General features: G+C 38.1%; 1 protein-coding gene across 1 annotated transcript in view; it reads right to left on the minus strand.

Annotated features, from left to right (window-relative positions):
• The window catches only part of LOC104410042 (DNA mismatch repair protein Msh3-like), a gene marked incomplete at its 5' end in the record, with an annotated part of 50575 nt that extends 26421 nt beyond the window's left edge, over nt 1-24154 (minus strand). Inside the window, 7 exons of the mRNA XM_010020096.1 lie at nt 2068-2182; nt 5295-5402; nt 7490-7606; nt 8969-9033; nt 12449-12617; nt 15815-16002; nt 24022-24154. Of these exons, the coding sequence (XP_010018398.1) occupies nt 2068-2182; nt 5295-5402; nt 7490-7606; nt 8969-9033; nt 12449-12617; nt 15815-16002; nt 24022-24154 (895 nt within the window). The remainder of the gene's footprint in view (nt 1-2067; nt 2183-5294; nt 5403-7489; nt 7607-8968; nt 9034-12448; nt 12618-15814; nt 16003-24021) is intronic.
• Nucleotides 24155-26057: the final 1903 nt, after the last annotated feature.

Below are 26057 nucleotides of genomic sequence, written 5' to 3' on the forward strand. Positions count from 1 at the left end.
TCAAACTCATCTGTTCAAAAAAGAGGCATTTTAATAAACTGGGTTCTCACCCACCTCTCTCAAAAAACAGAGAACTCAAACCAACAGTAGTGGCAAGAGTGATTCTACCACGATCACTTGATTTTGTAATATTCAGTATTTAGAAAGCCAATATAAGAATGGGACTAAGAGGGGAAAGTGCATGATGATTACTGAATGAAGTGCTAAATTTTTGTAAGTGCCATCTGCCGCTTGTTTGGAGTTGACAAATAATTTTGAAAACATTCCCTGAAGTATTGCACAATAGCTGTATCATTGTGCAGGATGGAACAGCATTTAAAAATACTTCCTAAGAAATACATACAAATCTGAATGGTGTTGATCACAGCAATACTCCTCACTGACATGTTTCATACTTTTTCTATATTTACTGTATGAAAAGGCATTTATGTATTCACAGTTAAGTTGTAAGCCTATCTTTTACATGTATTAAGAACAGATGTGTAATATTTCAAAAAATATATAGACAGGTAAATATTTAACAAAAAATGTCAAAAGGACATGTAACTTAAAGGACAGATTCTATTTCTTTAGAGGAAAAAAGGAGGAAACAAACTAAAATATGTTTATCAGAAGCAGATTATGTGAAATAAAATACAGCAGTGTTTCCTACATACCTGAATTGCATATTTGTAGCAATTTTAGGTAATTTATGTCATACAATTTGGGTAACATTGCATAGAAAATGTTAAGAAGCAGCACCCCCACTTTCTCTGACTTATTGACAACAATTCCAAGTAAATAATGGTATTACTACTTCTCAATATGGTTATTGCAGAAAATAAGTCAGAGGGAGACTTGTAGACTGCAAGCTATACTTTACAGAGGGAGAACTTTATCATATGTTAATATGAAAGCCTTCTTACAACTAATGTGCAGGCTACAGAGTGTGTACTTGATGCTATATAGTGAAGAGTCAGAGCTCCAAACCTGCTTTGTCAGAGTAAGACAGGCTGTATGAAATTAATACTTCCGGTAAGAAAGGAAAACACAAAGTAGGTAAATATCTGAAAAAAAAAATCTGAGCTTTCTGAGAATTAATTTGGAAAACTGAGCCTGTAACATGTTACACAGAGACTTCAGTTAGAAAACTCAACCGTGTAGATGAGGCCCTCAGTGACAAGGTTTAGTGGTGGTCTTGGCAGTCCTGGGGTAATGGTTGGACTTGATCTTAAAAGTCTTTTCCAACCTAGTTGATTCCATGATTCTCAATTGTTGCTATTTTCTACATTAAAAAAACTCCACAAATCTGAGATAAAGTTATGACAAAATACAGAATCCTTCTGACAAAGCTGTTAAAAAAACTGTGGTAGCGTTTATTTTTTTAATAAACATTTAAACTTTCATTTCCCTGACTTTGAGATCACTTTTCTTTATACCATTAAGATGGAACAAGATTATAAAGAGAGCATCTGGCTGTAAGACATCAGAAAACGGACAAAACAGTTGTGGTCACATCTAGCTATCTTTCTCTGAATTGCAACCAAGCAAACAGTTGTATGAATAAATTATTTATCTTAACTTCCTGGCAAGAAGCAAATCCCAGATTCCTTCCCTTGAATGACCTGAAGTTCCTGCCCTTGAATGATCTGAGCACCTCCCATATGAAGACAGGCTGAGAAAGTTGGGGCTGTTCAGCCTGGAGAAGAGAAGCTGCGTGGAGACCTCATAGCAGCCTTCCAATATCTGAAGGAGGACTACAAGGATGCTGGAGAGAGACTCTTCATTAGGGACCGTAGTGGTAGGACAAGGGGTAATGGGTTTAAACTTAAACAGGGGAAGTTTAGATTAGATATAAGGAAGAAGTTCTTCACAGTGAGGGTGGTGAGGCACTGGAATGGGTTGCCCAAGGAAGTGGTGAATACTCCAACCCTGGTGGTGTTCAAGGCCAGATTGGACAGAGCCTTGGGCAACATAGTTTAGTGTGTGGTGTCCCTGCTCATGGCAGGGGGGTTGGAACTAGATGATCTCAAGGTCCTTTCCAACCCTAACTATTCTATGACTCTGTGAAATGGTATCAGTACTTACTGAGAGGTTAGTGGTATTTGGAACATACTGATCCTGTTCTCCCAGCAATGCATCAATCACAGGGTGCCTCCCATTTTTTATAATTATTTCTCGCTGGTTATCTTGCACAGTTGGTCTGCAGAAAGGAAAAGACATTAATTTCAATGTTTATTGTAACTGATTATTTAGAACTACTGTAACTAAAGCCTGCAGGAGGGTCATCAATGGTGCAGATTTTTGGGGGGGAGGGAGGGGTAGAGAGAGAAAAATTCTGCTATCAAGCGTTTTTACAGATTTCCTTGGTTTCATTCAGTTATAAAAAGATATTAGCATATTAGAATATTGGAAAAAGAAATTTTAGAGTATTTTCTTCATTTTTCATGGCCTAGCAAATATTTTCAGTTGTTTATGCATATTCTAAAAAAAAACCTATTAAGAACTACAAAATGAACTAGCAATAGCAAAACTCCCAAGCTGATGAGTCTGCTTTTGTCCCTTCACTTCACCAACTTCTGCCAAAAGCCACCTTCTGCAGATACATTTCGTATTCTCCGAACGATCTTGCTGATGAACTGGTCCAGCCTGTTACTGCATTAAGTCCTAAGCGGAGTGTGGGAGTAAAGAAAATTGTCCAAGCATGTGTTTTATAACTGGTAACACATTAAACAATACAAATCAAAGACTAGGGTACAATGAAGCAATAATTCTCCAATAAACATCACAGCTCTTTTAATCTGACAGCAATGCCAATAACAGCCATCAAACAACTGTCTATAAAAAAGCTTACTACCTAAGCTGAAACACTGAAATGACAGTACCTTCTTATAAATTAATATGCAAACAGATTAATACTTTTTTTCTCTCATCTCCAAAACATGTAAAAAGTTTTCTCAAATGCTTCCACCTTAGCTGTAAATTTGTCTACATGTCTACTAATGTAACACATACAATTCTGTTACATATCTCCATGTCTGAAAACCTCCACCTCCAAGAGCTGCATGTTCTTCACAGAACAAAAAAGGCAAAAGCAGCGTGTTTCACTGAATTATGACTACAATTTCTTTTTGGGTTTTTTTTAGCATAAAGATACTTCCAGCAGTTGTATGACTGAGGTGAAACCAATACAAACAGGGTCTCAGGCCTTGGGGACAAAGAAAGGAAATTTCACTCTACACGTGCTGGATGCGTAAGTTGAAGCTGTAACATGATGGTCTGAAAAGAGAGGAGCACATACCTAGAAGTACTTCCTCCTGTACCTCGCCACTTTGTATTCAAGAGAGGGAGATGACAGCTAAGTGATCCATTTGACATCTTGTAATTCTGCCCTCAGCTTTGGAAATAATTCCTTTTTTTAACTGCTTGAGCCTCCTTCCACATATCTGTGAGACAGGATGGGGTTTCAGGATGCCATGAATCTTGCTAACTGCCTTTTCTGGTTTCTAAGAGGCCCACAGAAGTAGGGCTTCAACCATAGTAATCCAAGAGTTCTTCCCTGCCATGTGTTCCTACAGTCCTTCAGTCAGGTACCACCTTTTCAACAGCATTCCTTCAAGTTAAACCAATTCAGTCTGCAGAGTAGATTCTCAAACATCAGATGATTGTCTCTGAACTATCTACATCATGTTTAGGTGTCTAACTTTGCTGCCCAGGAGCCCTGATGTTCTCTTTGTAATCCGCTATGTAAAGGATGAGTCTTCCAACACAGGGGTTGTGACATGCCTCAAAGCTGAAGAAGGTGCTTATCTCTCTCCAACAACTCTGTGTAGCACCTCTGTCCCGACTTCATAACTTGTTTACATGCCTCAAGTAGGGTGACAGGAAACAATCCTCACTCAATCAGAAACATTCCTCTGAAATACTTAAATTAGTTAATGTGAAAATTTTTCCTTCAGTAGCCCTCCAAAATTAATTACTGACACCTTCCCTGCAGCTGAAGTTTCACTGAGAAGTCTCCTTGCCAGCCTGTAAGTGGTTCTAAGCTACTCTTCACAATTAAGTTAATTATTTAAACTCTGCACAGTGAACAAATCAGATTTCAGCTTATTTTCTCATCTGAGTATAAAGAAATAAGCAAGCGATTACTTTCAAAGTGATTTTGACAGAGGCATACAAGATCCCAAGGGTCCAGAAGTGATCAATCTTACCTTTAATGCTGCATAAAAGCAGAAGCACACGTAAGCTGATTTCCCTTCATCCACACACACTTAAGACATGATTTGCTGTATTTCCACGGGTCTCAAATGTTAAGAATTCATATAGTTATTCCTAAGCAGCTGTATAAGCACTTGCAGCGCAGCCCCACCACGACAATGTTTGAAAAGGTTTTTTTAAAAGCACATTTTCAAAACACAGTCAATGTGGACTGTGTGGCAGAACAAATGATTGAGGACTGGAAAACAACAGCCCTTGCAGGAGTGTCTACAGTAAACCCCAGAAACAGTAAGGGCTGGCCTCTAGGACAGCACTCAGCAGGTTGAAGCAGTGGCCCAGTGAACATCCAGTGCCTTTGGGGACAGAAACCTCACTGCATGGAAGAAAGCACCGCAGTGAGACCAACTGTCTCTGTGTGGGTGCAAGAGATGTGGGCTCCTAAGCGGGAGGAAGATGCAGCTGGAGGGTGCTCAGGCTCAGAAGCCAGCTCTAAACCAACCTCTGGTGAAGCCGGACTTGAGGGTTCATGTCTCTCCTCCACAGAGAAATGGGGGAACAGCCCTGGCACCACCAGAGTCCCAGGCTGGTGTGCCTGGGGTGTATTTAAGTTGCACAGCTCATCAGGTCAAACGCATGATCCTAAGTGAACCATCATCACTGCTCTGGAAGCTGGTGCTAATATTTACCTATAATTTACCTATATTTACCTATAATTTATTTTTTGCACTGTATTTACCTGAAATACATCTTTGAAACACACCTAGAATTTTAGGTATTAGAAAGACATTACAAATTCAGACTTTGCTGAGAAGGAGAAGAAAAAACTTCCGCACAAAGTTGAACATATATTTATATATATGTGAGATAGCACCTACCAGACTCAGGTCAAACAACATACAAACAAAAGATGTCAAATTTGAGCTGTAATGTTTATAGATTTGCATGAAGCCCAGAACTGTCGCTTTGCAAAATCAGATTAAGTTGAATCCACTGTAAACAATTTTAATAATGTGTTTTGTCGTAGTACACCTATTAAAATTCAAATTTAATTTAACGTCTTCCTGTAACAGCCTACATAAAAATTAAAAATTAATTACCTGCAGTAGTCTCCTTGTTTAGCCACCTGAGCCAATGAGAATAGGCAGTCAACAGTTGCTAAGTGACCAATCGCTTTAGACACAGGGTGATAATGTTCACTGAAATGGCTACACCAAAATGGGGATAAAATAAGGAAGAGAAAAAAATAATTCCATACAGGTACAGATGTACTGTCACAATATACCCTACTCATTCTTCTCACAGGGCTCCCATGCTCTTTAAATTACTCTGTATTCAAACCTCCCAGCAGTGTATTAAGTTACAATATGAGGACACAATCTTTAATCAAGATGGACTTCAAAAAAAGCAGGCAAAATGAAATTCATTAAATTGCATATAAAGGGTCTGCAGCTGATCCCTGCTGCCTAAATGAGGTCTATAAAAATACCGCTGTTTATCACAGTGGCAACTGAATCCCAACTGCCAATTCACTTTGACCATATGTTACAGCCAAAAAACTGCAAAAACCTGAAAGTGCCTGAATGCAGAAGTTGCCTACAATTTCAATAAAGGATGCTGTCTACAACAGAAAATACAAGAATTAATTTCCCATCTATGGTACTGCTTCTCCCAATAGAATAATAATGTTACCCTCTCACAGTCTCAAAGATACAGCATGGAATACAAAACCAGTAAGGGGGCAAAATTAATTCATTATTTTAATAAATAAATAAAATTGAGAGCTGGGGAATAAGAGCACTTTCCTGCACACAAGTCTTACAGCTGGTCTCTTCTCCCACGTACAGGGGATAGGACAAGAGGTAACAGCCTCAAGCTGTTCCAGGGGAGACGAGAGTGGATATTAGGTACAGTTTCTTCCCCTAAACGGTGGTCAGGCACTGGAACAGGCTGCCCAGGACAGTGGTGGAACCACTGTCCCTGGAAGTGTTCACAAATCATGTAGACAAGGCCCTCAGTGGCATGGGTTAGTGGTGGCCTTGACAGTCCTGAGGCAACAATGACCTTGAAGGTCTTTTCCAACCTAAACAATTCTATTGTTCTATCATACAGCACTAATGAAAACAGCAAAGTGAATATGAAAGTAGCAGCTCTCTACGTGAAGAAAGGTTAAAATAGGTCTACTCAAGGTTACATGGCTGATACAGTGACAAATTATTTAACGGAACTATTTTTACAGTATTGCAAAGGCAACACATCAGGAGAAGGGTTAACTGGTACGTGTTTCCTAATTTCTACAAAATTTAACGAATTGCTAGGTTTCTACTAGGAGGCAAACTTTGGCATCAGTTATGTCCCATGACACAATTTCAGAAGGAACTTGTTAAGGTTTTGCAGTGAGGGAAAAAGCACAAATGAAAGCAAGCCAAAGATCATTTCATGGCAGGAGGGACAATTTCAGTGGGCCTGTAATTCATGGAAGTAAAAAAAATATTTGATAACCAGACACCTGAAAAATTAGAGGTATTCAGAAGTTTGAGAAATATTTTTTAAACTCCCATTTTAAAGATCCTTTGTCTAAAAAGTCAAATAACTATTTAAAACTCAGATCTGAGACAAACAGGTCTTCTGCGCCCATTATGAGGGACAGTAACACTCCCATTACTTTCTATCAAACAGACCCAGTTAATTGGCAGGGCTGGCATACAAAATACATAAGGTATGGAGAATCACACTAAGCCAAGGGACTGCCATGGAGCACCCTGAACATTCCTAACTCAAAACCTGTAAGTGACAGGGCAATTGTATTTAAGGTATTGGTTGTTTTAGTAATGGAACACTTGACAGCAAAGCCATACTTTATTTCAATTGAAATTAAAAGTGAATTTGGTTAACTTGTATACTAAATTCTTTTTTCCAGTTCACTTACATTGTACTTTAATAGCAAAATGACTAGATTTGGCTAAACTCAAAATGTTACTTTCAGGTTTTTAATGCAGTGATATTAGCCTGCAAATTTTAAGAGCCATTTTATATATTTAATACTGTATTTTCATCAGAATTTTAAAATCTAGAGATATCTCTGCTGGTCTCAGGACTCAGTCTGCAAATGTCTTGCATTCAAATGCTTTAAACTGAAAAACAGCATTTTAGTTGACTCTCTTTGAAGTTGTTGTAGGCAACATAATTAAGTTATCGATGTTTATTATTTTATGTCAAGAACAGAAAAAGAAAAATGTTAATCTTAAAAAAAATAAATACAATGACAAAAACTGACTCTACTTTGTAAACTCACTCTAAAAATCGTAGCCATTCAGCACTACAGTCAAGGACTAGCTGCTCCCGGAGCTGATTCAGATGTCTGTAATTTTCTATAATAAAAGGAGAGTGGAAACGGCTGACAGCTTTTGTACTGGAAAAAGAGAGAAAAGCCAAATATGAAATAAAGGTTACTAAGCAATCAGTTACACCATCTACATGCAAAATTGGACTAGTTTTTCTTCTGTGAGCTCTGAAAATGAATGCTAAGGAAAAAAAAAAAAAGTCTTTTATTGTAGTACCAAACTATTGATTCCAATTATCTTTATTGTGAATAAAGTTACTGCATCGCTACCCATTCATAAGGCTCTTGAAACATTTTTCACAATGTAGCATGTATTACTTCAGTTTATATATTTCACAAAATTTTGTTCAGCAATATACTGCACAAAAGGATGACTCTTCTGTGATCGTATGTATAAAGAACTCCAAGAAAAAAATTCACTTTAAAGAGGAAAATTTCATTATAAGCCTGAAATAAACTTAGTAAATACAGACTGTCTTGTAAGTTTCTCTTTAGGCACTTGCTATTTATTTATGTATTTTCATTAAGAATTCACTTACGCATTCCCAGGCATTATTTTACAAAATCCAGATTAGCTGTAATTTGCTCTTCATCATCTTCATTCTGTCTAATTTGTGTGCTTTTAATACTGAATTCTTGCAAAAGTGGAGAGAAGGTGGTTTCAGGGTTCACCTTGATTATGCCTATTTCTGGTGCAAGATGTCTGTGCTCACACATTACACACCAGGCCTTGTAGAGAACTCTACACGTTATGATATTGGACTCCACACCTTACAGCATTGGACTCTACACCTTACATCGTGGTCTCTACAAATTATAACATTAAGGTACTCAACCTGTTTAAATAATAAACCAAATGACTGAAAATTGAAAAAGACTACTATATAATTCAGTCTTTGTTTCATCTACTGGGAAAAGTATCCAAAACTATTTAAAACCATGATTACACAACATGAACTACCAAAGCAAGCAAATCTTGCCTGTATGAATAAGTAAAATGACATTTTAAATGCAATGACTATATTGGGACACACAGATATTTGCACAGCTACCTTCACCTTTCTGAATAAAGTACGATCAAAATTTTATGAAAGATTTGCATTTACAAGCTACAGGTGCAATTGAAGTCAGACCGTAATTTTGAACACTACTATATGTACTTTGAAAGATTAAGCAAGTAATATAGTGTACCAAAGATATACCATGTAGAAACAAACATTTTAAGAACTGTTTTTTTCAGTTCGGTTTTGTTTGCATTTAAGCAAAACTGACTTTGACAATAAATTAATATAACAATTTTGGTTGGTTGGTTTTCAATTCAAGAACAAAATCAAAATCACTAACACATGGAGCAATGAGAATGTGTATGTAATTAACTGTAATACTTTTTTAATATAAAAATAGAACAAACTTCAAAGAGATTTTACATACCTACTAACCATAACCCAGTCAGATGGTACAGATGATTTATGGGAATTCTTGACTTCTACCATGAACTAAAATAAAGAGAAACGTAATATTACACATCATGGGAAGTAAGGAAGACTATAGACCCATAATCATCATGCATCAAGAAATCTGCATACATCAGAAGAAAACTATAATCAGCCTGAGCTGACTAAGCAGACCAGAAGCTAATGTTTTTCTTTTGCCCCACAAGTGAGGGTTATGGCGTAAGTATTTTCTGACAAACAAGCAGCTGCTATCCTCACCTGGTTTTGAGCCCTACCATGTTGCTGCCCCATCTCTGCCCTTCTATTCGTCCATCCACAAACACGTTCTCCTCACCTCCCTCTTATTAAAACCAAAACCATACTAAAGCTAGTAGGTAAGTTTTACTTACCTGATCCTCCTGGGGCTTGTAGAGAATTCAGCATGTACACTGACTCTATGTTATATACCACCTCATAAAGCTACTCCTTATCGGAGAGATGTGCCCTCCTGCCTCGGGATCAGTGATTCTGCTGAGCCACAGCCACCTACACCACTTCACAGACAGGAGCTCAAAATCTCAAATGCTAGCACTGCACTGACAGTACCTTGCTTCAAGTTTGTATCAACTTGGGGTCAGAAAGGGAAGGAATAAGGAAAACCAGCAGCAGCAGCAAGAGGCTCAGTGCAGTGGAATTTATATGATGTGTTTATTGCAGTATTTTATATGATTCATGTCCGTTATCTTTATAACTCTAGCCTGAGGTCCTGGATGTCAAAGAATTGAGGCATCCTCAAATGAAAAAATTCAACTGGAAAACAAATTCCTAGCAGAGATTAGATTAATCCAGAATCTGACCACCTTCACAGAAAAGCAGGAGACTTTTTAACTGACAAAGCTTTTCCATTACAGCATGTTTTAGATAAAAACTTCCACAGCTCACCAGAACAGCTAGCAATCACCTTCAAATACAAACAGAAGGATAATTCTAACGTGAGCACAAGACTCCAGCAAGGACATCGTGCACTAGTTTTTAATTCACATAAGACACTTTTAACATATTTGGTACTGTAGAAACCCTGAAATTGCATAATACACATGAGATAAAAAGACTGAAAATGGTCAAAAGCAGAGATCTACAAAGATCTGACCAGGAGCCAACTGCTGCCGCCACCAGTGGTGTTGCTGATGTGTGGGTATTACAGCTTTTTCTGAAGTTCATCTCAAATAAATATCCAGTATTTACAAAAGGAAGACACAAAATTGTGTGACAATTGTGTCTGTGCTGGATGCTTAACTGAACTCAAAACAGTCTGAATTAACACAGCTGGTTCAGTCGCCTGGCCTGTTCGCATGGATAGTGAGAAATAAGCAGAGAGTTTGCAGTGTTCTTCAAAACAACAAAAGCATTTGCTTTCATTCTTAGCCCTATTAGGTAAATAATTGCAGTAATAAATAAACCGCGATCAAAGCACTGCTTATGCAATGCAAGAAACAAATATTTGCCAAATGCAGCAATTCCTCTCCAAATCCTGCCTGAAACAAATAGCAATGCTATCGCTATGCAGAATGCTTTCTGTCCTGTTCAGTGCACACTATGAATTACATTACAGGTCTGGAAACAAAAGATAAGATATTCAGGGGTGTAACCTCATATTCTGGAAAAGGTATGCGTCAGCTGGATCTTCCTCAAAACTCCAACAGGAACTTAACAAATGTAAGTTAACAAACTGGGCTGACTCTGAAAATCTAACCATGTGTTCATAATCATGGTTTTGGGGGTACATATTAAGGAGAAAATAGTTCGATTTTTTTTTTTTCTCCAAGAAGGCCAGTTCCCTGAACAGAAGTTCAGAGTAGGGAGACGCATAAAACAGTTTCCTGGCAGCTTCTCTAGCTTCCAGAACCAGCAAATCATAGACCTGCTTTCTGCTCAGGTCTGACATGAGAAAGCATTTGAATACTACATCTACCAGAGTGCTACAAGAACATAAGAATAATATACCATACAGAACTGCTCTGCTCCTCCCATACAATTCCCTTTCCATTACTCCCATTCCTTTAGTGTCTCTCCTTTCCTCACAACCATCTTCCTCTACTGCTTCTTTTGATGTGTCTGAAACACCCATACTAGATGTAATTAAGTAACAGCTATCCCTAAGCTCTGCAGCTCCTTTCATGAATATACCAAAGACGTACCTCCCTGTCTGCAGTGGTTTCTGAGCTGTCTCCTGTTACAAAATTCTCCTCTCCTGAACATGTGCATTGTGCCTGGTGGTTTCTAAAACCCCCCTAGGCAGCTCTTATCTGCCTACTTCATCAGACGCTCTCCTCTCTTTGATCAGTTATTCTCTTCTCCTTTCGTCACACATGTGTCATCACCCACCTCATAATCCAGCCTCTCTGAGACAAAACTCTCAAATCCTGGCCCTTCCTTTCCTCACACAACAATCAAATACACCGTTCTTACATTTCTGCTTTTGGACTTCAGCATCCACGCTAACAGCCTACCCAACGTTTTACTTACGTTTCCTCTTCCCAGCTTCACCCTCAAAAATACCCACCTGAGCTGTTTACCAAATGCTGCTACCTTTAATCCATCCCTTCTGACTATCTCTCTCACCTTCAGCATTGCCTGTCAGCACCATGATGTGTCTCTTGAGTTTTTCTCACCTTCCTAGTCCACCAGTGTGACAATCCACTGCTTCCAGCTCCTTCCCTCCTTATCTTTACTGATTACTCTTTTATTCCCAGCTCTTGTTCCTAACTCCTAGTTCCCTAACTCCTTTCTTTTCTCAGTTTCCTGTGATTGTTTTCCCCAGTCTACACAGAGCTGCTAAAGGCCAATACTGAACCATGCTACCTCACTGCTCCTTTCAGTTCCCCCACCAATATGACAGGATCTGTCATCTCTCTTCATTTTTTTTGCACTGAGCTTCTCAGCTTGCTGGAGCATGGCCTGCCCACACTTACATAGCATCTAGCAAACAAAAGCTCTATTCTGCAACTACCATTTCTAAGAACTAAAAGTAAAAAAAAAATGTATCATTCTTTAATACTGTTCCTCTTCCCTCACATCTTTCAAATTACACCCTTAATCAGTAATTACAAATCATTTTACCATTCTTCAAATTAATCTAATGCTGTGCTTTCTGGTTTTCTAAGAATATTTCTGCACTTAAAAGCCACATAAACAACCTTGGAAGCATGCAAGCATTTCTACATATACAGAAGAGCAAAGCATTATCGAACCAAACTCAACTGCACTAATGTGTTTTTATTATTTGAATCACTAAAGTAATTGACTTAAAGTGACACTGTCATAAAACTGAAGTTGTAAAAAAAAAATCCTATGTTCTTTAAAGAATATGACCTCATTAAGTATCTTATTAAATGAAGAGAGTTCTAGTTAAGTGTAACTTTTAAGCTGTTTTCTAGAAACTCAAGGATACTATCATACATAATAGATACCATATTACCTCTTGACCAGAAACTGTAACATACTCTGCAGAAGGGTTCTTGATCTGTTTACGAATGTCTGGAAGATGCAGTTGGATTTTAGAAAGCACATCCAGAATCTCCTCTTTTTTCTTTCTGATGACAGGGAAGTCTGTAAGGTCCTTGAACAGTTGGGTTTTATCTCCAGTCCTATCCATAAGAAGCATAAGATAAAATAATGGTAAAACCAAAGATAAGTTTCCCAATTCTATGTGCTGTGTCCATATTTTTATTTGTTAATTCTCATTTGTTTTAATGCCAGCTTTATTCCTCTCTAAATATAGCTTTTCTGCTACTGGGTCATAATACAGCACATATATCCAAAGCTGTCATACACACTACATAAATAGGAAAGAACCTTGTATATGAACTCTAAGAAGCTGCACCAAGATAACCCCCCAAATGGTTCAAAACTGATCTGCTCCTGTTTCTTTCTACTGTATCATAACATGCTCATTCTTGTATTGCTGACTCAGGTTTCTTGCAGTTTCTGGCTGTGCATTCTGCACATTTCTGTTTGTTCTCCCTCAGTTGAGCAGAGTAAGAAAAGGAAGCACAAGAAAGACCACTTCCTTTCTGTCTCAATCCTAATTCTGGAATGGAATTGCTGCCCCAACCTGGAGCATTCCAAGTGCTGACATCTTTATCGTGATTAAATGTGAAGATTTAGATAATTTCTGAACACAGATTTGAAATGTATTAAGAATTTGGCCAAACTGACATATTTTCATGAGGACTGCAAAGGTAAATCCCTCACACTAGGCCTTCATCAAAGCAGAATGTCATCAGGAGTTTCCCAGAGCAGCTTCCTTCTTTTCTCAAGGAAAGATTAACTAGAGCATTTTTAATACATGCAAAACAAAGACTCTTTTTCTAGTCTCAATGTCAGAAAATGACAGGATTGTTTTGGCTGCACTATCTCAACTCAGGATTGAAACCTGAAACAGACAATGCAATTCAAATGTTTAAAACTGGGAAGTTGAAGCTATTAAAAATACAGTTGTAATCAAAAATAACAAAAATTCAACTCATCTTGATAAGTAGCAGACAAACAAAGTAGTGAAATCAGCCCTAAGTTAACTGAAATATAATTTCTATTTGAGAGCAAATACAAACTGTACAAGTTAATTGCATAATTACCCTGAAATCTAATATTTGGAGACCAAATAATTAGCAAACTGAAAGTAATAAAACATGGAAGTAATAAAAGTCTAACAGTTTACCTGCTCCAATACCCCTTTGCCTGAAAATGAAACTACAGCTGGTCACAAACCAATGACCAGACAGGTAATACAAAGCTATGCTCTGATTTTTGCATTACATGGACGTAGTTATTGCATAAAATGACAGTAAAGATGTCATTTTAAAATACAATATTAATTTTTAGAAAAAATTTTGTGCTAATTAGACCTGTTTCCATGGGAATGAAGTAAAAAAAAAAAAGACTGCTAGTAGGCAGCAGCTGATTGTGAAGACTGTCACTGCTGTGTGATGCCTACCAAAAATATAAAAGTTGACAGTTTAAAAAAAAACAAAAAACAAAAAACAAACCCACAAACCTCAAAATCTCAAACATCCCCTAAAGAAAACTGGACCACAAGGATGCTTTTGAAAGCCACCATAGTATTTTACCTGCATCGCGTAATAGAATTAACACATGATGCAGTATACATATGCGTGCATGTATGTATATCAGTGGTCACCATGATTCCAATGAAAGAAAGGGGTTTGAAGCCAAATAATACTGCCACACAAGCTTTAAATATATGGAGGCCAAAAGGTAGCGTTTTTTAGTCATCTTGAATAAATGCAAATAAAACGTATGACTTCTGCAGCTCTGTGATGGTATCTTCTACTATTATATTTTCTTTTTGTATACTGTTCTAGCCATTATCAATACAGTAACATAAAAAAAAAGGAAGCATATTTTACACCTACCTACAGTAATTCTGGTGTAATTAAGATACACTCTGTTTTCATAGAATCATAGAATAGTTAGGGTTGGAAAGGACCTTAAGATCATCTAGTTCCACCCCCCCTGCCATGAGCAGGGACACCACACACTAAACTGTGTTGCCCAAGGCTCTGTCCAGCCTGGCCTTAAACTCTTCTAGGGTTGGAGCATTCACCACTTCCTTGGGCAACCCATTCCAGTGCCTCACCACCCTCACTGTGAAGAACTTCTTCCTTAGATCTAATCTAAACTTCCCCTGTTTAAGTCTAAACCCATTACCCCTCATCCTGCCACTACAGTCCCTAACGAAGAGTCCCTCCCCAGCATCCTTGTAGGCCCCCTTCAGATACTGGAAGGCTGCTAAAAGGTCTCCACGCAGCTTCTCTTCTCCAGGCTGAACAGCCCCAACTTTCTCAGCCTGTCATAACCTGCTACAAGTATAATTGGATCACATTCATCAGTAGAAATCTCATAATCCCACCTGTCCAACAGGCGTAGCAAATACTTCTAGTCTTCTCCACTTCAAAATTTACACACCATGCATCTTTCTCTAATTCTGAAGTAAATAAAGTAAGTTCTAGGCACTCTTAAATTCTTAAATTTCTTAATTTTAAATCTCAGAGAAAGATAAAAAAATATTTTAAAAATAGAATGTTGATTTTTAGTCTGTTTTTAAAATAAAAGATCAAGACTATGCTGCCCCAATATAACAACATACTAAGCTATAGACCACATCTTTTATCAAATGTGTCACATTTGTCACAACCTATGTCACAGTCAATTATATCTCATTATATTACATATGAGGAAATGTTCAAAGTTAAATGAAACTTGCTTATAGCAGGGAAGTTTAGGACGATTTGTCTATAAAACTATTAAACTTATTTTCTCTGTCATTAGTGACCATGTAAAGAGATTTTTAGAAATGGATGGAGGGCACTCAAAGCTTTGATCAATTTTCACAAAAAAAGTCAAAGGCATATTCCTGACAGCCGAGCAGCCACTCTGCTAATGGTCGTGTCTCTCTTCAAAATTAATAGCTTCTCTATTTAAAAAAAATAATTTAAAAGTTGTTAAACAAATTAACATGAGCAAAACATATTTTGCTCTAAATTCATTCCCCAAAAAAGCTGAAAAACTTTCAAAAAATTATTCAGCCTGAGGCAAACACCCACTAAGCAAAATTCTTTCTCTCATAGTTTAAGTTTAAAAAAGGAATATAAGCTGTAGAAAACAACCTCTGCTTTAACTAAGCAACCTGTACATACATGTATATAAAACAAAAAATATAAAACTAAGGTACATTAAAAGCAGATGTGTAACCCTCATAACTGAATACATTTACTCAGAAACTCTATGATGCACTGAAGATTCATGTATTTTCTCTACTTACTTGGCTGCTTCTTCATTAAGGATCTTTAAATAATGTTTTACTGGTGAGAGAAGTTCTGGGATTTCCAACAGTGCATTTTGTAATAGAGGAGTTTTCACATGAGAATGTATGACTGGAACAAGAGCTTGAATCTCCAAGTCCAGGCGAGACAGGGTGCTGACTATCAAGAAGAATTCTTGAGTTGAGCACTGAGAAGGGAAGCAATGTCTAAATCATTATAGTGTATTATATTTTCATTAAATCCTACAGGCTTTTTTTCTTTTCTGAAAATAATACAAAGTACAATGAAAATGTATGGACTGTTTCTAACACAGCTGCATAATCTTACCACATTCACAAGGTTAATAAAGCATACTAATTGTTTCAACCAATGTTGTTAGGAATCAGTTGAGAGCTGATCTCCATTACTCCTGTTGCTAGACAGACACATGTAACATATTTCACTGACCTGCAGATCAGATATTCCTTCTTCAGTGCACTGACAACACTGAAAAAAACAGTTTATTTTCCTCACCTGAGAATGCAAGGGAGTAGGACATACTGAATGCTTCTACTATGAAATTCTTTGTATGCTACATCCTTCTCTTCCTACATTATTTTTTCTCTCCTACCTAGGCGACAAACAGCGTTGTGCTCAATTCCTGGTCAGCGTTTTCTGGTGATCAGTACAACACTAGTTACAGAACATGTAAGCTTCCATGAACCACTATTTCATAAAACACTTCTACATTTTTATTTTGTCATCCCTTCTCTTTCAAAATCTTTCCCCAGAGGTATATTTTTCTTTCTCTTTCCTTCCCACAGCCATATGCAAGAACTAAAACAATTCTCTCACCTATTACACTGTAGTTATTTCTCCCAAATAACTTATGTACCCAGAAGCAAGCATTAACAAAAATGCTGGGCTCTAAAGGAACACTTGTCTCCTTTTCCACATATATAACCCTAAAATAAGTTTGCTCTGTAATGCCTTCAGCACACGAACACCATATAAACGCAACCTTCTGAAAACCATAAACAATAAACTAACGTACACTCTTAGTGGAAGTTGTAAATGACTGACAACAATAAGGCTAGAAAGAAAGTAATTTTTAAATTTAATTGACGTCTTCACTGATATGCTCTATCATAAAGGCTGTATTAAAAAACCAACCAAACAAACAAATAATTCCTGGCCATTTAAAATGCATTTACTCAGAGAAGTAATTAAATGTTAATGAAGTTATCATAAAACCAATATCTGCTAGACATTCTGCAATTACACTTGAAGCACGGCTGTACACTTGTCCTGGGTTCAGCTACAGCAGTCATTTTTTCTCCTTCTTAGTAGCTGGTGCAGTGCTGTGGTTTTGACTTTCAGTCTGGGAACAACGCTGATAACTCCGATGTTTTTAGTTGTTGCTCAGTAATGTTCACTCTGACCAAGGACTTTCTCAGTCTCATGCTTTGCCAGAGAGGAGGGGAAGCCAGGAGGAAGCAGAGGCAGGACACCTGACCCAAACTGGCCCAAGGGGTATTCCATACCACAGCACGTCATGCCCAGTATATAAACTGGGGGGAGTTACCCGGAAGGCCCAGATCGCTGCTCGGGTCAGGCTGGGTATCGGTCGGCGGGTGGTGAGCGGTTGTGTCCTTTTCCCTTGTTATTCCTCTTATCATTATTATTGGTAGCAGTAGTGGTTTGTATTATACCTTAGTTACTGGAGAGCTGTTATCTCAACTCGTGGGAGTTACATTCCTTCGATTCTCCTCCCCATCCCTCCGGGAGCGGGGGGAGGAAGGAAAGGGGGGGGAGTGAGCGAGCGGCTGCGTGGTTCCAAGTTGCCGGCTGGGCTTGAACCACGACAACACTAAAGGACTGAACTTGCCATATCGAACAGGTAAGGTTGGTAGATACTTCACTAAAGGACTATGCAATTTAACCATGGTATTTCATGACAGTTTGGAAGACCAAAGAGATTTCATTCTGGATGTTTCTGGAAAACCTAAGTTCATCTTTGTTTCAGATCCATGTAAATTAGGGATATGAGAGACCCACTGGGTGGTTTCCCTGCAACTGCTGAATTTTTCTGCATGAGTTTTCTTTTTGTCTTGTCTTAGGCCCTAATATTCCAAGAAGCTCTGTGCTTACTACTTTCTTTCAGAAATGAATCCATAAAGCAGTAAGTATGATCATGTAAAAGTTTTATCAGATAGCCTAAATTTCCCTTCCATCAAATTAATCCCAGTTCTCTAGTTTTACTCTTTTGTACTACACTACCTCATCTGCTTTTTCGCTGTTAACAGGGTGTTAACACATATCTCTACACCTTCTGTTCTCCTTTAATCATCAATTTAACCAAACTATAGTCTTTTAATCCTTCTTCATAAACAATCCATTTTTCAGCCTCATGAAAACTTTGGTTCTCCCCTGCACTTGCTGCAATTTATCAGCATCTTTCTGATAATCTGGAATTTACTTACTCCGTCTTGCAAAAGCTCTGACAAGAACATAAAACAAAATAATAAAGCAGTAAATCTGTCAATGGCAATCGGAGTCAAAGCACAAAGGAAAGGTCTGAAAGACTAAATAAATGATAAATCCAGGCTTGGACTGGTAAAGTAAAATACAGTATGACTGAGTACATCATCATCATCATCATCATCATCATCATCATCAACCTTCATGCAGATAAAAGGACAGAATTCTGCAAGACTTCCCTTGACTACAAAATGAACTCAAGGAGGCAAAGGCTGAAGCCATGCCACATGAAATTGCAACGTTGATGCTTGAAGAACAGCATTAGCTGATTCATAACAATGTCCAGAAAGGAAGAACAAGCAAATATGGACAGTAAGAAATACGTAAGTTGAACAGTTGTTGGTGGTTTTTTTAATTGTTCTTTAAAAAAAAGAATGAAAAGGGGATTTAATTAGTATACTACCTACATGAGGGTGGAAAAAGGAAAAAGTTCTAAGAATGCATAAAACCACTTCTCTAAGGTGTTCTTCAGTAAGGGTGGTGAGGCTTGTGAGGGTGAGGCTTCAGTAAAGAAAGTAGATTTCAAGCAAGTGTCATCTATAAAAGAATTGGAGGGGGGGAAACAAACAACATTGATCATGTACAAGCCATAAACAACTCTGAAAGTTATAATGAGATTTCTCAAAGGAAGTCTAATGAACATGCTGAAGATTCTCATGGCAACTCTGACAGCCTACACACCATACTAACGAGTTAAAAGCTATCTGATTTTACTGTAAGCTACAGTCTACGGTACCTTTGGAGAACAGGAAATCCAGCATGCTTTACTGCAAACAGTATCATTAAACACAGCATTCCCAAGAAAGAGGGTGAACATACCCTTTTCGTGCTTATTCAGAGTGTTACTGTTTCTCTTGGCTTGATTTTAGCAACACCACAGGACTTCTCATCTAAAATTTAATGGCTCCCCTGCAGAAATTATTTACTAAGCAAACACATAACTTGAAACAGATGCATAAAAGTAATTCTGAAAAGCTGGGGTCTATTAAAGTGGGACTGATTTCACTTAAATCCTAAGTAACCTTACAAAAGACACATAACTGTGTCATACATGAGAAGCTTTAAAATGAAGTAAAATGGTTTGCATAAAGTGGGACTACTCATAGTCTTGCATTTAAAGAAGATACAAGCTTATTCAATGCAATTTTTGAAGTCTAACTTTGAAATGCCATCAATGGTAGCTATTAGTTTCTCTGGCACATGCAGAATAACCTCAGAGTTGACAGAGATGCCAAACAATAGTTTCAACCAGCAGTTTATCCAACTGTACTGAAAATGGTAGGACTGCCACCAAAAACAACGCATGAAAGGTCACAGCAGTATGCCAGCTCCAATGCACTTTCAACAACACTGAAAGCAATCTAGCCTTGTCTGCCTTAGTGAAATTGTCTCCTAAATATCTAGAAGGGAGCCACAGAGACACACAGCTGACAGCCATTGACCACTCCAAATTAAAAGCATTTCAAAGTAAAAAAAAAAGAGTTGAAATGCAGCATACATTTATCACTCTTTCAAAATGTAGTATCTATGGTTTTAGTATAGTGAGCATAGTGGGTTTGGTTTAGGAAAAATGAGGAATTTAATTTTACAGTTACTATGTCCCCTTGTTATGACACTACTTCTATTCTTCAGATTATCAGGGGATAATTTGCTCAAATCAGCAAGTCTAAATATCTGTGGTGCAAATTCTTTAAAAGATTAAAAGTATAGCATATGTAAGATGTGCTATCATAGATGAAAAAAATGTAAAATAAAAAGGTACATCCTACTGGAAGCCAACAACATGCTATGGGGAGAATTTATTTTAACATTCTAGTCAAACAGCAACTAATTTCCTGGGCATATATAGCAGCTATTGATTTAATTAATTTAGTAAGAGAAAAAAAATTAGAAATACAACATTTTGCTCTGAATCTACTGGAAATAACACAATCTTCAATGAAGTATTAAGCATATCTTCCAGGGAAGGGCACATTTTCAGCATTGTTCTAGATGACAAGCTTATAGGAAATATTTTAAACACCAAGCAGTCATCTGGGCAGCACTATTCTCCACCAAGAAGTCCGAGCACAACAGTGAAGTATTCACTGGAAAACCAAGAGTAAATCCCTGGAGGAAACCAAGCAGCAAATACCCTCCTTGTAGCAACTGCCTGCCTTATTTTGCACAGGTGAGCAGCCCTGATTAAGTGGGCAGCAAAGTTTTAGTGATTTAGAACTGAACAGGCTTTCCCAACTGCAGGAAATTGTAAGGAACTCCAAATGACGGAGAGCCTATGGCCGAAGCTAGAAGCAGAACAAACTGAAATGACACTTTTCTACACACTCAGGAAAGGTTTGATTATTGACCTCCCTCCCTGTATAGGAGTTCAGTGAAATAGCTTCACTTTAATCTGTTCTGAAATTCAACGACTGTTTGTTATGATGAGTAAAGGGTACAAAATAAGATAAACAGTTAGGGATCTAGCCTGTATAAATATTTATCTTCTGAAACACACTGCCTGAAGCCAGGCATGAAAACAGCAAGCAACATCAGGATGGATCTGTAGGACACATGACTAAAAGTACTGATGGCATGTTCACTCTACATACTTGTTTTTAGACCTATTCAGTCATAGGTGTCCAACTGGTCTATTGCCCTTCTGTGCACTCCAAGACAAGCCTAAGCAGACATCACTCTGACTGGGACACAAAAATAGGATCCTGCTATTCATATTTCACACTGTCCTGAGATGCAGATCACAAAAGGAAATGCACATGGCCTAAATTTTGTTCTGTTATTTGGTGGCTCTCTCCAGGGCTTAAAAGGCATGGCTGAACTGGTTATGGAAAACATTGAAACAATGTGTCCTTCCAGGAAGATCTAATTTTGCACCTCCTCCAGGCCCTATTTAGACAAAGCTCTTGGCAATTCCCTGTTTCCTCTTGAAGTCAACTTTTGAAAGTTACCAAGAACTCTTCAAACAGTTGATGTCCAGCTACCCTTCTCTTGCCATTGCGGAGGGTGAGACCATTCTGCTGTTGACAGCATTTCTGCCTGGCCAGATGTCAGGTGCTGGAGCTGTAAGAACTAAGAACAACCAGTCTTTGTTCCACTCTCCATAGGAACAGTAACATTGTTCCTGTCTCCTTAATTACTCCCATAATCCTTTTTCAAGCTGGGACAAATTGGTCCTTTTTTCAAGCTGGTAATATGACCTCCAAGGTAATACCTAATTGCCACTACAGGAATGCTGTTCTAATTCCACATTGCTCATACCTGGGGGTAGGTAGCAATGTTGTTCAGTGGTTTGGATTTGGGGCAGTGGGAACTCGTGGAGGATCAGATTTAACAACTGTCAATATAAATGATGTTACCAAATAAGAACCATTAGCAGACATACTTCAAAACAAAACAAAAAAAAAAAAGTCAGACCAGGAGAATACACAATGATCTTATTTTTCGGAAGAGTTCTTATAAGTCAGTTCCAAAGCAGAGCATTGTTTTGCCTTCATTTTTTTCTGTCTCCTCTAGAGGTTATTGGTGCAAAGTACACTGCACAATAAAAAGTTCTGCAGTGGCTGATCTGAATGAAAGATGTTTGTAACCTAAGACAATCCATCTATCTCTGTCCACTTCAGAAGTCTCCCTTCATGAAACATACCTCCTCAAATACTTACATCATTGGAGTCTAAATGGCCTGAAGGATGAAATAGTTGCCACATTCACCTATTTTCCCTGTAGTTGATACTGAACTAACAAGCACATTCCTTTAGTTAAGCCATCAGTGCATATTGCTTGAAGTTTTGGAGCCCTTAATGGGAATAAAATTACAGTGAACCTCATTTTGAGCATGTGGGAGATGGAATTAACAGAACTATAAAGGTTTCTATAGGCAGGAACTGAAATGAAATAATTCACTGGATATTCTCGGGAAGGGGGAAAAATCAACCAACCAAACCAAACAAATATCAAAACCTCATGAAAACCAGTTACTCCATATTCTTGAACATGTATCTGCTTTGCAAGGACCTTTCTTCAGATTCCATATCCACTGTCTGTCTAGACTGAAAATCTGTTTCCCAGAGTCTGCTTTTGATTCTTTATTCAAACAGACTCCATCTTTCAGGGACACTGTCATCTGCTTTAAGTCCAGGAGAGCTTCAGGGAGTACTTAGTGCTTCAGCGACTCTCCACAGTGTTCTGCAATGGATGACAAACTAGATTTTTGCCAAGGGAAGCTAATTCATTAAAGGAAAAGTGATGCTTGGATCTTTTTCCCCTCATTTACTCTTCTTGAGGATTCTGTGGGAGCACTCTCCTCTTCTGCAACTTCTTTCCAACATATGATTCACTACACATATCTTCATGCTACAGTGGATATTGTTAAGACAAACTACATTATCACCTCATTCCAAAAATCACATGAAAATTGAATGTTTCCACCTAAATGACAGCTTTACAGCTGAGAAGGTAAGCAGTCCTACAACAGAAGGGACAACTCAAGAAACACATACTGACTACTATACAAAAAAAAATTAAACTAAATAAAAAAAAAAAGAAAAAGGAGGCACAGGATAGGATTGCCAGATTGTTGCTGTGGAATACAGACGTATCCCTACAAACATTTCTTTACAAACAGTTATTTGCTGTGAGGATGGTGAGGCACTGGAACAGGTTGCCCAAATATGTGGTAAATGCTCCATCACTCGCAGTGTTCAGGGTCAGGTTGGACAAAGCCTTGGGTGACATGGTCTAGTGTGAGGTTTCCCTGCCCACCACAGGGGGGTTGGAACTAGGTGATCTTAAGGTCCTTCCTAACCCAAACCATTCTATGATTCTGTGATAGGGTACATTTTAGAGCATGGGGAAGCTGGTGCACACTCCCTCTTTCCATAAACTTCATTATGGCTAAAACTGTTCATTGAAACATGGAAGTCTTTCCATGTGCCTAGCACCACAATACATGAGGGCTTTAAAAATCATACAAGAACTGAGTTTCAGATTTTCAGAGAGATGAAAACTTTGTGCTGTACCATCAAAAAATATTACAACTTTGCTCTCCTTCTACCCACCTATTCCTTTATCTGAAAAAAACTGTCAAACTCTAAATACACCAGTGAAATGAAAGAACATGAAGTACTGCATAGGTGCTATTAGAACATTAATCTGCTTCAACTAAGAATTGTCAGTGTCTCATTACATGTAATTCTTATTAAAATGTGCAAGTGAGATCCAAATTACAGAAATTATAAACAAATTAACATTCATTTGAAAACAGCTAACTACAGCTAAGTGGTTTCACTTTCATGTGTGATTTTAGATAAGCATACAGAATGCAGTGGTTTGTTTTAAAGGGAAATAACTTATGCAGAAGGACCTATTGCATCACCCCATCTCAATGAACCCAGCCACTAAATCATAAATACCAGAGGTGTTTTTCCTTTTAGCATTAGCAATACAGTTTATGTGTTCCTGAACCCTACTGAGGCATTTCTGCCATCAGCATATCACTGATTAACAAATACAATAAGGATCTATCATACGGCAAAAGTAATCTTTATGAACTTGCATACTTTTATTAAAGTCAGCCTCAGCCTTGCTAAAAAGAAAATACTTTTAAACAAACATGCAAAAGCTATGGAAATACATTAAGAAATAATGACACCATTTGGAAAATAATACATAAGGGTAATCATGGATATACCTTTTTGTGAAAAACACTGCAGAGGCCTCTTTCTATATCTGGCAGCTTACAAAGAAGATTTCGAATCTGACCAAACACACTGGATTCTGACAGCAGAATTTCAGACACAGCATCAAGCCGGGCATTTATTTCACTGTAAAAGAATAATTGTAAGATCAATAAATAAAACTTGTGTTTTTCTTATGGAAAGGCATATACATAATGAACTTCTCCTTTGACTTGTATGCTTTTGTTGTAGGGTTGTTTTTTTTTTTTGGGGGGGGGGAGTTCCTCTTTGCTTGTTTTCTGTTTTTTTAACTTTGACTAAGGCCACATTCTCGTAAGTAAGTGGAAGAATTAAGAGATGCAGACAATCTTGGACTTTCACTGGAGATGCAAGCAAGAAGCTGGATATAAACTCATTATCCCCTCTCTACATTCAAATCAGCCAAATACACACTTCAGTGCCCACATCTGCGTGTTCTTCTAGTCGTACATTATATGAGCAACACTGAATCCCGAACAGCCAACCCTAAACCTGCAGACAAGTACCTGGGGGAATTTACATTTGAACTCTACATACCATAATCATTCCAACAGGGTGTAGATACTGGTTACCATTTTTTGAGCCAGACCAGCAATTTGTAATTACATGAATCAGAAACAGTGTTGGGTTCCCCCCCACCCTGTAACACCAACCTTCGTATTTCAGGACCGAAGTCAATCAGTAAGGTAATATTTTTTATATAAAGAAACAATTCTACAGTCATTTGCACCTTCCTTATAATTCTATTCTTACAGCCACTGTCAGAAAATAACTTTAAAATGGACAACATATTGTCAAGGTTCACCTCAATCTACATTGCTGCTAATGGCTCAGCTACAGCTCCCAATACACCCATGAATCGACTGTAGAAAGCAGAGCTAAGGGAAACTCTGTACTTTTTGTGCAATCAAACTACCTCAATACTGCTTTCTACTAGAAGACTCAGATTAGGGGTACATGGCTGTATTCAAAACATACAAGTTAGGAATACATCTTTGGGAGTTAGTGAACCAAAACTCAATGCATGCAACACAAAGGAACCAGTGGCCATTTCCTTCTAGCTCACAGTAAGATAGCAACAAAAAGAGATGTGTCAAAGCTGAACAAGCATGATTTCTCCAAATGTAGCTTTTCCACATTCAGGCTTTATCTCTGAGGTAACTGTGCACTACAAAACAGAATCAACTGGATGAAGGCTGTGCTAAGGTTTGCTCAGGTTTCACAGAAAAAACATGTCTCTTCCAGATCACCTGTTACCCCAGAGTGCCCCCACCAATGTGGCGCTGAGCACGCTCTGTGAGTACCAGTGCACCGGAAGGGTTTAGCTGTCATCCAGAAAGCTTCTGGCAAGTAACTCTGAATCTGAAACACAGAATCCCACAGTGGTTTGGGTTGGAAAGGACCTTAAAGCTCATCAGTTCCAACCCCCTGCCACAGGCAGGGATACTTTCCACTAGACCAGGTTGCTCCAAGCCCCATCCAACCTGGCCTTGAGCACTGCCAGGGTTGGGGCAGTTTTTTGGTCTCCTTTCAATGTAATTTTTGTTTACACCATATGCTGAGAGGACATTCTGAACACAAAACAAGTATCATCCAACTTTATAGGTAGATCATCCTAAAACTTCCCCACTATGGGCAAGTTTCATTTAACTTTGAACATGTCATCATGTGTAATATAATGAGATATAACTGACTGTGATATAGGTAAAGGTTCTTTGCTGCAAGATGTGGTATATAGTCTCACAAATCCTCAAGACATCCCAGTGCTTATTTAAAATCCTTGTGTTTTCTCCCAGAATGACAACTAAGGCCTACCATAGCATTCTCCTCCCAAGACAAGAAAGTTCAAAAAACCCTACGCTGCTATGTGTGAGTCTGTCCACCCTTGCAAGTCAAGAAGAAAGCAGTCTTTCGATACCAACACTTCATATACCAACCAAGTATGTGCAAGACAAATACAGCCCAGCCCACGTCTGTTCTCCCAGACCAGCAAGATGCATAAAGCTCAGCC

This window comes from Nestor notabilis, unplaced genomic scaffold (assembly GCF_000696875.1).
Source record: "Nestor notabilis isolate BGI_N333 unplaced genomic scaffold, ASM69687v1 scaffold19088, whole genome shotgun sequence".
In the NCBI taxonomy this organism is placed as follows: Eukaryota; Metazoa; Chordata; class Aves; order Psittaciformes; family Psittacidae; genus Nestor; species Nestor notabilis.